This window comes from Silurus meridionalis, chromosome 12 (assembly GCF_014805685.1).
Source record: "Silurus meridionalis isolate SWU-2019-XX chromosome 12, ASM1480568v1, whole genome shotgun sequence".
In the NCBI taxonomy this organism is placed as follows: Eukaryota; Metazoa; Chordata; class Actinopteri; order Siluriformes; family Siluridae; genus Silurus; species Silurus meridionalis.
In genome coordinates this window covers 11241424-11254957 of record NC_060895.1, presented here as the reverse complement: position 1 = coordinate 11254957, position 13534 = coordinate 11241424, and the positions used below count along the sequence as shown (strand labels likewise).

At 37.6% G+C, this 13534-nt stretch overlaps 1 protein-coding gene across 8 annotated transcripts in view; it reads right to left on the bottom strand.

Annotated features, from left to right (window-relative positions):
- The window catches only part of sez6b (seizure related 6 homolog b), a 159372-nt gene that overhangs the window by 59572 nt on the left and 86266 nt on the right, over positions 1-13534 (bottom strand). For all 8 annotated transcript variants that reach the window (XM_046862682.1, XM_046862680.1, XM_046862679.1 and 5 more), the window contains exons 2-3: positions 11744-12436; positions 10528-10658 (exon numbers count right to left, since the gene is read on the bottom strand). In XM_046862682.1, coding sequence (XP_046718638.1) covers positions 10528-10658; positions 11744-12436 — 824 coding nt within the window. The remainder of the gene's footprint in view (positions 1-10527; positions 10659-11743; positions 12437-13534) is intronic.

Here is a 13534-nt window from a genome sequence, read left to right as displayed (position 1 = left end):
AGTAGGTGTGGTGAATACTGATGTTCCCTACAAGGTCATTCCAGCCCTAGGCAGAGACATACAGAGAAAAACAGAGAGAGCTGGAGGACACAGAAAGAAAGAGTTCTACTGAGTCTTTATCAAGACTGCAGAAAAAACATTCAATTGAAATATTAAAAACATGCAAGGAAGGTGGATTTCTTGAATGCCTACTAAACATATTTGAATGACAATCCACAAATCTCAGAGACTGATCAGACAACAGATTAAACATCCAGATGTTCCAGTTTGGGCTTCTCATGCCAGTTGCAACATACACTTGTACTTGTGTCCTATACACTTTATCAGCATACAAATACTTTATTGCCAAACTCTATGTGGGGTAGAATAAAGGCCTGGGGAGAGAATGGTACCAGTCTCCCTACTGTTAGGGCATTCACACACTCTTCATGGCAACGCTTATCTCATTTTAACATTCACCTCACCCCAGTCCCTTTTTTTTTCATTACCACCACAATCCTCTACATGCTGCTGCAGAAATTGGTTCAAGGCAACATGGCTGAAAAGAGCTCAGAAAATTGAAAACAAGGGCTAGACTATGATAAGAGGAATATAGATTCTCTGTAATGTGTAAATAATTGGGTCTGCTATGCACTGGGAATAATGATTAAAAAGATAATAAATAGTGTGTTCAGGAAGCAGTATATATTAGGAATTAGAACTAAATTAATTAGAAATGATGACGCCTACACAGACCCACAGGGTATATAATCCGACAAACACGCTTCCACTTTTATACTAAAATAAACACCTTTGCTTGTTCAAGCAAGCATCAGCCATTTGAGTTCAAGTTTTGATGTCAATATGGCATGATATATGAGGTGAGCAATGCAGATATTTATTAGAATAAGGTTCTGCTTTATTTCATTTTGCTTTAAACTGCTGCATGTTTGGGGCCTTCAATAGGATGTGAGCATGTGTTATTCAGCAAGGAAATCAGAAATCAGGAATGGGATGTGGATGTGGTAGTGAGTTGTCCACAAACATTTGGCCATAAAAGAGTGTTGGCATGACAACTTTGGGATAAACACAAAAAAAAGAAACACTGTTCTACAATGTTGTCAAAGTGTTAAACAGTAAAACTCTTACATTAGCCTTAATAAGAATGTAACTGCCATCTTGGTGTTACAGCATTGTTACAAGATTTAATTGAAAAAAAGTACACAATAAAACAAATTCAGTGGGCACTGGCAATGATGTGAAAGTATTTAAGTAAATACTTTTTTTTTTTTACAGATTATGACAGATTATAGCACATCACTATTAAACAATCATGACTCTAATGTGAAAAAGATCAATAAGGTGAGGTCAATTTAAAGATTCATGAAAGCAGTCAGTACAAAAATTGTCACTTTATGGAGTTAGTCTTTATAAATGTACAGCATGTTTGGCAGATTCTATAAAGAGATTATGTACTGTAGGCATCATGTACTGAAGCCCACTGCATAGACACACTGTACTCTTTATGTAAAAATTGCTTATATTCATATTCACCCATATTCATCATTTAAAGAAGCAATTATCTTTAAAAAAGTATGTTATGGAAGCTTCATTAATTCTATTTTGTTTTCATCAATTTAAAAAGAACTTTGCCCAAGAGTCACTGTTTAATGCATTTTTAATAAATGATTTTGCAAGCCTGCCCTCTATTGTTTTCCCACTGACTAAAAGAGGGCATTCATGCTGTAAATGCTAAAAGGCTGAGAACTGAACAATAAAAAGTAAATCTCTATTTAATACATTAAATACGAAAGGGATAGATATGGACATATAGATTATTTATGATTTATTGCATTCTGTTTTATTGCACCTAAAGACAACTTCTTGGAGTCTTAATCAATCCTCTACAAAAAAATAATTTCGATTTGTCCTATTTCAGCTACATGCACCTTTTCAATATTTCATGTTTTTTATTTTCTTCTGGTCACCAGCCCCATCTACTAAAAAGCACCATGGCCTACATTGTACTTTATGTAATTATTCATGTGCTCTTTCTTCTCTCTGTTTCCTTATGAATTTGTTAATGCTTTGAGAGAAGTTCTGACTGGATATGCATTTTGAAATGACCAGAAAATGGAGGCTGAACTCTTAGCAGTAGATGACCTCTGGAGTTAGAGGACAGAAGGGGTCAGAGGTCTTACTGTGGAAACAAATCAAAGGCAGCTAAGAGGGCTGCCAACAACTGATAGCTGACCAATTCACCCCCTTTCCCTGGGAAGCACACACACACACACACACACACACACACACACGCATGCATGCACACACAAACACGCACGCACACAAGCACACACGCGCACATGCGCACACACACACACACACACACACACACACACACACACACACACACACACACACACAAATAGCTGAAAGCCTTCTTAAGTGCAGCACTGCACTCTCCACATCTAAAAGCCTTGCCTCAGCCACACTAAAAAACTTGAAATCCCTTCACAAAAAGGTACAACAAAAAGAGCCAGAGAGAGGAACCTGAAAGGGTGTAATGGACTCCTTTCCCTCCTCCTTCTCTGGTGAGATGTGACCCAGACTGAGGGAAGCTCTAGCCACTTGTACAGAAAGCTTTGCCAGGGCACTGGATACAAGAGGAGCTGGCATGGAGCAAAGACAGGGTTACAGATGCAGAGTTACAGAGATTAGAGCTATTAAATAAAACCTATATAAAATTTACAGTAGGTGCTGAGCTGATAAGACACTAACTGTCTGCCCACTGTCTCGACTGCCAGTTAGCACTTTACTCATTGAGGGATCACAAATTATGGCCATAATTGACAAAAAATACACTCCGCACATAACTTGTAAATGTGAAATGCTTTTTAGTTTACATTAATTATAATTGGCATATTGATTAAAAGTACACAAAAAAAAATCAGACTTTTTAAAGCCTTTAGGAGTAATTTAATTTAAAATCTAGCCCATTATGGCCATAATGGGCCTTTAACATTTACTAAACAGAATAAATGCGGTAAGATTTCTAAGCAAATGCAGATGGTTAATTCCCCACCTCACAGACTACACATGGAAAAATTTATTAAATTATAAAATAAGCCTCAAAGTATTTTCTTTTTCTGCCTTATACAGTATATAAAGTGAGCAATTTTAAAAATGGGTATTATATTTAGTTACTTTCAGCTTCTCCCATTAGGAGTTGCCACAGCGGATCATCCGTATTCGTGATCCACATGTTCAATTTGGCACGTTTTTACGCTGGATGCCCTTCCTAACACAATTTATCCGGGCTTGGGACCAGCACTAAGAGTGCACTGGCTTGTGCAACCCTAATGGCTGGGTTTGGTTCCCTGACCGGGAATCGAACATGGGCCACAGCAGTGAGAGCGCCGAATCCTAACCACTAGACCACCAGGAAACCGGGTATTATATTTCTTATTTATCATCAAAAAAAGCTATTATATCCAGCCTCCTGAAACCCCACCCTATATGTGTTTCAGCATAAGAAAAGCATATATAATACTGGAAACTGCAGGTTTTCCTGAGCTGACATGACCCTTTACTGCAAGTAAAGGCAAACAATTTAACATCTGGTAGAGTTCATTATAGTGATAGAAAAGACAGAGTCTAAGGATTCCAATCTGATTCTACTGAAAGACATACAGATTTTACTGATCTACTTCTGTATAGTATTCTGATTATTAGAGTATTTAACATCCTGCCCATCCAGTAGTAATTTAATGTTTAATATCATTATTACTTGTCTTATTATTTTATTAAAGGGCCATAAACATTTATATAAGAATAGAAATGATTATACAGGGTCACAGAGTCTATTTACTGGAAAAAGTTTTAATAGACGGTTGCAAATTTGATCTTTTTTGTTGAATGTACATTTATAGATGTTTAGGTATTAATAGGTACATTTTTTATACGGACAGTGTATATTCTCTTTTTCTGTACCTACACACACACAATATATACAGGTATAACCAGGTGTATTATTTTACTTGGTCAAATAACAAGTTACAAAACACCCAGTGGAAATAATGTGCATTTAATGGTGTTGGGTTCAAAGTGCCAGGGTAAAGAGCATAAATGCAGTAACCAGTTCTACAGGCAATAAATGGGATCATGAGGGTGAAATGATGAGGGTGAATCAGTGGCCCTCAACAGTCTGAGAAGAGTTGGGATTCTGACAATCTTCTTCTTCTTCTTCGTCTTTCGACTTCTCCCATTAGGGGTCGCCACAGCGGATCATACCCCCCTCTACCCGTCCTCTACATCTGCCTCTTTCAACCCAACTACCTGCATGTCTTCCCTCACCACATCCATGAACCTCCACCTTAGCCTTCCTCTTTTCCTCGTTCCTCGTGGCTCCATCCTCAGCATTCAACTACCGATATACCCCATGTCCCTCCTCTGCACCTGTCCAAACCATCTTAATCTCGCCTCCCTCACCTTGTCTCCAAAACGTCCTACATGCGCTGTCCCTCTAATAAATTAATTTTTAATCCTGTCCATCCTTGTCATCTCCATACGAAAGCCTCAACATCTTCAGCTCTGCTACCTCCAGCTTCACCTCCTGTCTTTAAATCAATGCCACTGTCTCTAAATTATACAAAATCGCAGGTCTCACCACAGTCCTGCCTGCACTCTTTTCTTCACTTCACTAACACACTCTCCATTACTTTGCACTGTCCGACAACCTGTTCATCACCACTGCAAACATTAAAGGGCTCAGAGCCGATCCTTGATGCAGTCCCACCTCCACCTTGAACCAGTCTGTCGTTCTCACTGCACACTTCACTGCTGTCACACTGTCCTCATACATGTACTGCACCACCCTCATATACTTCTCTGACACACTTGACTTCATACGATACCAGTTACAGAGAACTGAAACTAAAAAGAAAAAAAATACTTGACAAGCTTTTCACTTGACTGGATTATTAAAAATTACCACACACACACACACACACACACACACACACACACACACACAAAAGCATTTGAAAGTACAATTATTTAAAATATAAAAAAGTAAAAAGCAAATAGTTTGAATGACATTAAAATTCTAAGAATGATTGTTCCTCAACATTGTATGCAAAATTAAAAACTAAGGTTGGGGAGGAGTATTTATACTCTGCTATTTTTCCTGATTAAAAGACCTGTAGTCTATGAAGAGCTATTGCGATTTTTTGGCAGGCAGACTAATAAATTCCAATCACCTAGAAATTCTAAGCATTCCTAAAAATAGTAACACCCAGGTAAAATAGGTATAGTAAACAACAATTGGGCAAAATATAGAAACTAGTACTAGTACTTACGCGTACCTTTTATCTAATATCAATGGACTTGGAACAGCTAAAGTTAATGACACCAGACTGTAGCAGTACCAGTTCATGAACACCATTGACTGTATAAAAATAGAAGACACAACAGAGGGACAGCTTGCTTTCACAGATAGGTTAAGTAGTAGTGTTTTGTCTGTCACATCTCTGTAAAGAACTTCTGGCCATTTAACCTCTGTTCTAATTTCCCGTCAAGCCAGAGTCAGCATCAAAAATGGAGGTGTAAAACATTTTAAACTAAGCTTTAAAATAAAAAAAAATCGTTCTTTTGACTGACAGTACTTACCGCTCATATAGGGGTGAACAGTTCCACATTAACCTGCTTGTTAAAGGTTTGACTTTGTAGCTTTAAAAAAGGCTACTGTAGGGACCTGGCCACTAACATAACCTCATTGCACTACTATGCTGCTGAGCTGATATTCAAATGAGTTTAGCCTAAATCCTTCCCTGGCCTGTTATAGTTTGTACTGCTTTGGGTCTTAAAATCTCTAAAAGATTAAGCTCCTCTCTGAAACTGCCACGATATGTCCCACTCTGGAAGGGATAACATTATTATGGAATTAGAAGTGCCATGCATTTAACTTATCAGAGCACTTTGTCTAAAAAACTGTGCCTCTTGTGAAGTCTCCATTAAAGTTCTAAAAACTGTGTCAGAACAGAGGGCAGCGGTAACAGAAAAGCTATGACAGGCAATAAATAAAGCCTTGTTTTCCCTTCTTCTATCTTTAGAATAATGTGTGAGTTTAAAAGAAAGATGAAATTACAGCAGCTGTAGTTATCAAGTATCTCAGTTCTGAACAATAGGATGCAACAGAAACTGCATGTGGAGTAAATCAGATCAACATAGCATTAAGTCCAGATAATGTTTGCAGGAAATGTATCAAATGATATAAGATGACTAATGAAATGACCCAGATTGTGTAAATGATATTCATTAAACCGATGGCAGTAAAAACCAAAAGGTTTTATCTACTGCATAGTATTTAATATTCTCCTCAGCAAATACAAGGGTTTCTGTGAATGGTATATTTGGAGATCGAAACAGCAGACTGTAAGCCTGCGGCCTCAACCTGCAACCTGCCCCAAACATGTTCTTTTTATTACAACCGTCAGCAGGAACCTGCTCCAAACAATAGTATCCAAGGGACCTAGTCTTACATAGGCTTTCAAGAACCCAAGCCTGTAAGCCTGCTCCTATACAGATTTTCTGAGAACCATGTACCAACAGCAGCTTCTTAGAAATCTGCTCTGCTTCTGATGAAGATCTCTGGAGGTACAAATTCCGAACCATCCAAGTTAGTGAACTTGTTCTATTCAAGAAAGTTACCCATGAGCTTTTAAACTCTTATTCTATAATATTTATTTAGTGTCTGACCTTGTTCTCCTCCCAGTGTTACTCACAGGCCCTGATCTTTAATCATGATTACTCAAAGGCCTTTTCTTTCTTATTTTCTATCAATCTCAAGGCTTGTTCTGTCCCTACTGTCACGTTAGCCAACTTTTATTTATACGCCATGCTCCACAAGTCCAGTGACAAGGCTTGCTCTCTCCTCCATGCCTCGGTTAGTCCCTGCTCCTTTACCTGCTCAGTTAAAATCCACACTTCCTCTCTAAATAAATTAATCTCTTCCAAACACCCCGACCCCCACCCCACCCCCAAACTGCATGAGTCTGTTTCATCTCATGTCACAGCTGCAGTCTCTGTATCACAAGCCTCAATGTAAGAACTCGATATTCCTAGTCTCAAATTTATGTCAGTTTAACTGTCAGAATTTTGACATGGTATTTCCAAAGTCTTTTGATGAAAAGTGTAAGGAGTAACAAACTCAGGTTATAAGGGGAATGCTGCAGAAAGGTGTGTGGGTCCTGTTGGAAATGTTACAGAGGTACAAAGTCAAGCAAAGTCATGTTTTGCTGACTGTGGCCTCATCAATATCAGACCTCAATATTGTTGCTACTCTGTCCCAAGAACAAGGACAGACATTTTAATCCCTTGGCCTCTTTCAATTAGCATGTCCTTGAGATGTAAGTAGATAGTCTTGTCATCTCTTATTGCCAGAGGCATAAGCATATTGCTGTATTTGGTCAAATGGCTCCTATGTCCCTGCATATCTTCTCACACATATTAAATATTATGAGCCCAGTTCATTGACATGATGCTATTAGTTGAGATTCATTGGTCCCACTGTATGTTCTACAATTGCTAATCACAGCTGCAACAGAATGTCCATTGCATACTTATACATATACATACATAACCAGCATTTCCCAGACAAATTCTTTGTGAATTTCATGTCTATATTTTCTATTTCAATGTACTGTTTTTTTCTACACATAAAACATTTGTATTTGGGGCATGTTTAGCAGCTTTAGCTTTAAACATTAATAATTTGTTTAATATTCATTTAAATCACACTTTTCGCAGATCTAGATGCAAAATAATTTATATCCCTCGACTTAGTGATTTGTGCAAATTAAAATTTCAGCTAAAACCCCATCTACTGACAGGCGATCAACATTTACAAGCCAGAAAGTTATGAGTCCCCTAACTGTTCACCTCTGTGTCATGAAATTTCCAGTATGACAAATGACTCACAATCAATTGCTGCTATCTGCTATGATTGAGGCTGGAGATATAACCATATTTAATTGAACTGATTTGGTAGACCACTCAGGCCAGGGCAGTTGAGAATATTGACCCTCAATCAATACTTATGTGCCACTCAAAGCTTTAGAAGACAACATATAGATCTCTCTTTCAATCTGGTAGATTTATTTTATATATATTTTGTGGTCTGCACTAGTCTACTGCTCGATTCTTCCTTTAAATTTATTTCTTCGTCTTTCATTCAGACAAAAGCACAGCAAGCTGAAATGTGTAAAACACAGCTGGGGACGTTGAGAAAGAAAGCATAATACATTCGAAAGCACCTGAAACAAACAATTAGGCTCATATGAGTTTTCACATTTATTTATATTTTTTTTGTTTAAACATCAGTGGTCGGAAGCATTATTTAATACATCTATCTAAAGAAATGGTATTACTTTCTGCTAAAAAGGTGAATTGGATAAACTATATTTGAGTTTCACCTCAAGTGTGGTGGTGAATATGAATATCCATTTACAATGAACCTCAACGTAAATACATTTTAGCAAAACTTAAATGACAGATATATTTTAAATCCACTTAAATCCCCTTTCTTTACAATCCACAGCAGGTCGCCAGCTCCTCCAGAGTCCTCAAAACAGAGATTACTCAGCCTTCCAAAAGGTTTCCAGATCACAGGAATGCTTAGCTAGGGCTTTAAGAGACTGATTTGACCAAACAGATGAATGAGGTATTGAGCAGCAACAAGAATGCAAATCGCTCTCTGAACGACTGTCTGAACAAAACATCATTTTTGTCTATCAGTGGGAGAAAGTGGCTGCTTTAATTTAGTTAAGAGTCACTTGAGAGACAGGTTAACAGGATGGTATTAGAAATGCCATAAACAAACAAAAGGCAAGGACAGATAATCCATAAGCAATTAATTAAGGGGGAACTCTGCAGCTTCCTTACATATTAGTCACTCAGAATAACTGCAGGAAAAGAGAGAGGAGGATAGAGGTATTTATATATTATCCTAGGTAACCAGAGAGAAATATAAAGGACACAGAATTTGTGTTGTGCCGTCACTGACAATGATTTAGTACTTTGTAATTCCATATATCATTTCCATTGCCCAACACATTAGGCAACAGAGGGTCAGCATTGTAATGTGCATTGTATATTTTATGCAGCTAGCAAGATGGGAGTTAGACTCAATCATGAGGACAAAGGAGATCCCAACGAGAGAACTATCATATATATATATATATATATATATATATATATATATATATATATATATATATATATATATATATAGTCATATGCATGAGATTTTGCACTCACAATTAGCAATCACAGGCAATGTTTCCTTTTTTTGCAACCAGGAAATAGTGTTGTCTTGAAAGTCAGGCTTCTGAAATGTCTAATAGTTCTATACATTGTTTTGATCAATGGTGTCCAATCCTTTTCACAAAGGGGGTGAAGGTTTTCATTTTAACCAAACAAGGGCCACATCTGGTGGTTCATTGAAAATGAAGATCTAAGAAGGTGGAATCTGATGTGGCTTGGTTGGAATGAAAACATGCACTCACACCTGCCCTTTGTGGAAAAGATTGGACACCCCTGGTTTAGATCTTGGTCCAACTCCAAGCAATCTCTGATTCTACCTTACAAAAGTAAATACATCCTAAATCAACCATTCCAAAAAAGTGGACTTAATATATTTTTGTTTTGTAAGCTGCTATTTTTTGTTTGTTTGTTTCGTTGCAACATCTTTACTCTATGTGAACTGAGGCAAATGAAAGCTTTCTAAGATATACTTGGACTGAAAGAAAAAAAAAAACTATCCAGTAATTGCTAGATGTGGCACAAAAAGTGTTTTTTACTAGTTGTTTATACTAGTTAATGATTTATTGAGCACTTCATCTTCACTGCACTCTGTGTAGGTGATTTATGAGCATTTTATGCACACTTGTCAAAGGTTTTACCAAGGTGATTTTTCAGCCACAGGCTCTCCTACATGCCCATAAGCCCATTGTGCTGTTGGATTGGTAAATTACCCAAATCAATTAGCAAAAAAATCAATTTCACCCAGATTTAAAATCTGCAAGTGAACTAATAGGTGTGAAAATATCCTAAAGCTGAGACTACAACTCATTTTTTATTAGGTTATTTTCAATCTACGTGGTACTCCAAAATGCTTACTTGAAAGGTTTGCACGCCCACTGGAACATCAACTGATAAAAAGTACACAGTACACATACATATACTTTGTGGTACAGACAGTTGATTTTGATTGGCAAGATCCTGATAGTTATGGCCATATAAGTGTACAATCTACACCTGAGAACGGACATGGGTGCAAAAGCCTAATATTATATAGCTGGGCCATGCCATTAGCTTATATCTAATCCTTACACTTATTCAGGAACCTGCTGTTTTGTAAGCAAAAAGATGTTTGGAGTCTTAAAGGGTTCATCCTAATCTAGCTGTGATCTGCACTATGCATTCCAAATTGTGCATTGGGTATTATGAGAGATCCATAATAAGAATAACAAAGACATTATAAAGAGCTCAAACCTGAATCTCCACCCCGTAGCCCTTATAGACAGTCATGGTGTATGTGCAGTCAAAGTTGGAGTAGTCACAGCTGCCTTGTGGTGGTGTCTCTATATAGCCCCCTGGTGCTGTGAAATTGATGCTGCACGGAGCTATTGAAAGCAAGACAGAAAAAAAGATCACATCAGAAACGGACACTCTTCCTCTTCCTTCCACTTCACTTCAGTCCCACTATCTTCCTATCTTGATTATATTTTCTGGGCTTCTCATTTCCTGCAGATCCAACAAAGACTGTTTTTCTCTTTTGCAGTTTGTATGTGTGAGTGTGTGTTTGTGTGTATGTGTGTGTGTGTGTGTGTGTGTGTGTGGCTCAGGTGCAGTGACTGGGTAGAGCATTTTCCAGTCACCTTTAGGTCTTTCCACTTCACTGCCCCTTTTATCTCATTTTGAGTTGAGAGCTGCTACTTGTAAGAGATATTCCTGCTGGAGCCATGGGTGTATGACCGAGGCTCACGCTGCCCTGACACCATCTGACTCAATACACCTGGGCACACTACAAGAGTGTTTGCTACCTGGCTTCATACTGAGATGCACACATCCCATTGTTTCCTAAAGTCCTCTTCTAAATCCCATTTAGCCTCCAGGAGTTGGAGAAATGTCATGCTTCTGTGCAGCTTTATATACTTACTTCTACACTAATAGTGCATGCACCATCATTATGGAAATCAATTATCCCTATATATGCATATAATATAGAAGCTAAAGTTTGTGCTTTATAAACATCCCATTTCACATTTAGCCTCTATTTGCTGTTACATCAACCCTCATTCTTCTGGAAAGAATCCATTATATTTTCAAATGTGATTATGGAAATTTTTGCTCATTGAGCCATAGGATTATCTTATATAGCATATATAGCTATATATGATATGTTATCTTATGTAGATCAGTGTTTAACTTAACTCAAACCAACAATAGTACTTTCCCAGATAGATCATGTAAGTATCTACTGTATGTTGTCATATTTTGTGGTTCAAACCTTTATTCATTATGACAGGCTGCTTTGATCATACTAAAAGACTGCAAGTGACACTTTAACATTAGCATGGTGACAGAGGGAAAAAAAATTCTGTCCTTTATCCCTTTACCTTATTTGTAGCCCAAATATTAGAGAACTTCTGGCCAATGCTCTTGAGTGGCATGTTTATAACATTTTGTTGTGACATTGCGGTCTTACCTGGAGTCTGTATTGTGGTAATAATAGTGGTGGTGAAAATAGTGGTTGTGGTAGTCTCATCATCCTGATCCCCAGATACAGACAGTGTCACTTTGTTTGCATCAGTGGTAGGACCCTTGTGTCTCTGTCCAGTCCTTAATACTTCCTTCACTTCTCTCATCACCAGTGTTGTAATACCCTTTCTGTCTTCTGTGTTTGCTGCATATGGATGTCTTAACTGTTCTTCAGGAACTGTTTGGCAGGGAGGTGGCGCGGAAGTTGGCATGATGCTGGTGGTCAGTGATTCAGTGGACATTTCCTCTGAGCTTTGCCTCTGGATTTCTCCAATAGCTCCACTCCACTGTAGGCTCCCAGCAGGGAGTTTTGTAGCATGCCTAGAGAAAGCCCCTGTAACCACCTCTGAGAATGGCACTGCATCCTTATGAGGAACTCGTTGAGCTGATAGAGACTTGAAGAGATGATGGTCCACACCTCTGCTCTCTTTGAACTGTTCCTGGCTCTGATAGCGTGTATCAGGTGGAGCAATAGTTTGAAACCGAAGGTGGTGGTTAAGGTCAGAGAAGGGTGGGGCTGTAGTGACCAGGGGAGATTCTTTAATTGTGTCTGGTGTGCTGTGGAATATGCCATGTTTGTCATCTATGTCTAGAGAGTCACCTTTCTGAGTGGCTGCCATCTTCCCATCCATTAAGTAACCTGAATGGGACAGAAAATATATAGTTAATAAATTTGGCCAAAGGGTTTTTTTTTTTTAATTAGTCTTTTAAACCACACCCCCAAACCAGGGTCTCTCAAATATTTAGCATTTATAGACTTTATAGTGTAATTATTTACATATTCCTGTTTTTTTTTTTGTGATCAGAAAGTATCCAGATATTAGACACATTACATGCACATTAAATATGTGCAATGTTGGCTATTTATTGGAGCCATTGAACTTAAATTCCTGAACTTATTAGAATAAGCCATTAGAATACATTCAGTTCAAACTGCCATTATTTATAGGTCTACATTTTGCTATTTATTATGGTTTGGATTAAACACAGTCAGCAGTGGTTGACAAAGAAGACAAAGCATGTACTTGAGTGAAAGTAGAGATACAGTAGGTAAAATATTACTCCAGTAAAAGTAAAAGTGCCCCTTTAAAATTTCACTTGATTAAAAGTACAAAAGTATTTGGCTTCAAATGTATTTAAGTATCCAAGTACTATGATTTATTATGGTTATAATGTTCCTATTATTATTTTTATCATAAGAATCTTTGCTTAATCAACTTAGTTTATGTAAAAAGACTCTAATGTTGCTCTTAGCACATCGATCTATTAATAGAATGATATTAATTGATTGATCTAAAATTTATGATCATGAGCCCAAAACCTTCTTTTCAAAAACTTTCAAAAACTTGCGCAAATAAGGCCACGGGTGTTGTGGCAAGTAGAAGTCAGGAGTTTCTTCCATCATTTATTTCTCTCCAAATGTTCTGCTTGCTGTTAAATTGATGCTAAACTGTATGTTTGCGCTGAGTAGATACCACCAAAAGCAATGGCGGTTCTAGCTTGAATGACGCCCTGGGGGAACCACACCATGACCCAATGTCTCCCCATTGAATAGTTTAAGGCTCCTCTCTTCTTTAGCTACAGTCACTGGAAGAGTAAGACATATCCAGTCCACAAATTTGGATAAATTTCTGAGAGCTCATATTTTTCACGTGTATGTATGTATGTATATATATATATATATATATATATATATATATATATATATATATATATATATATATATATATATATACAT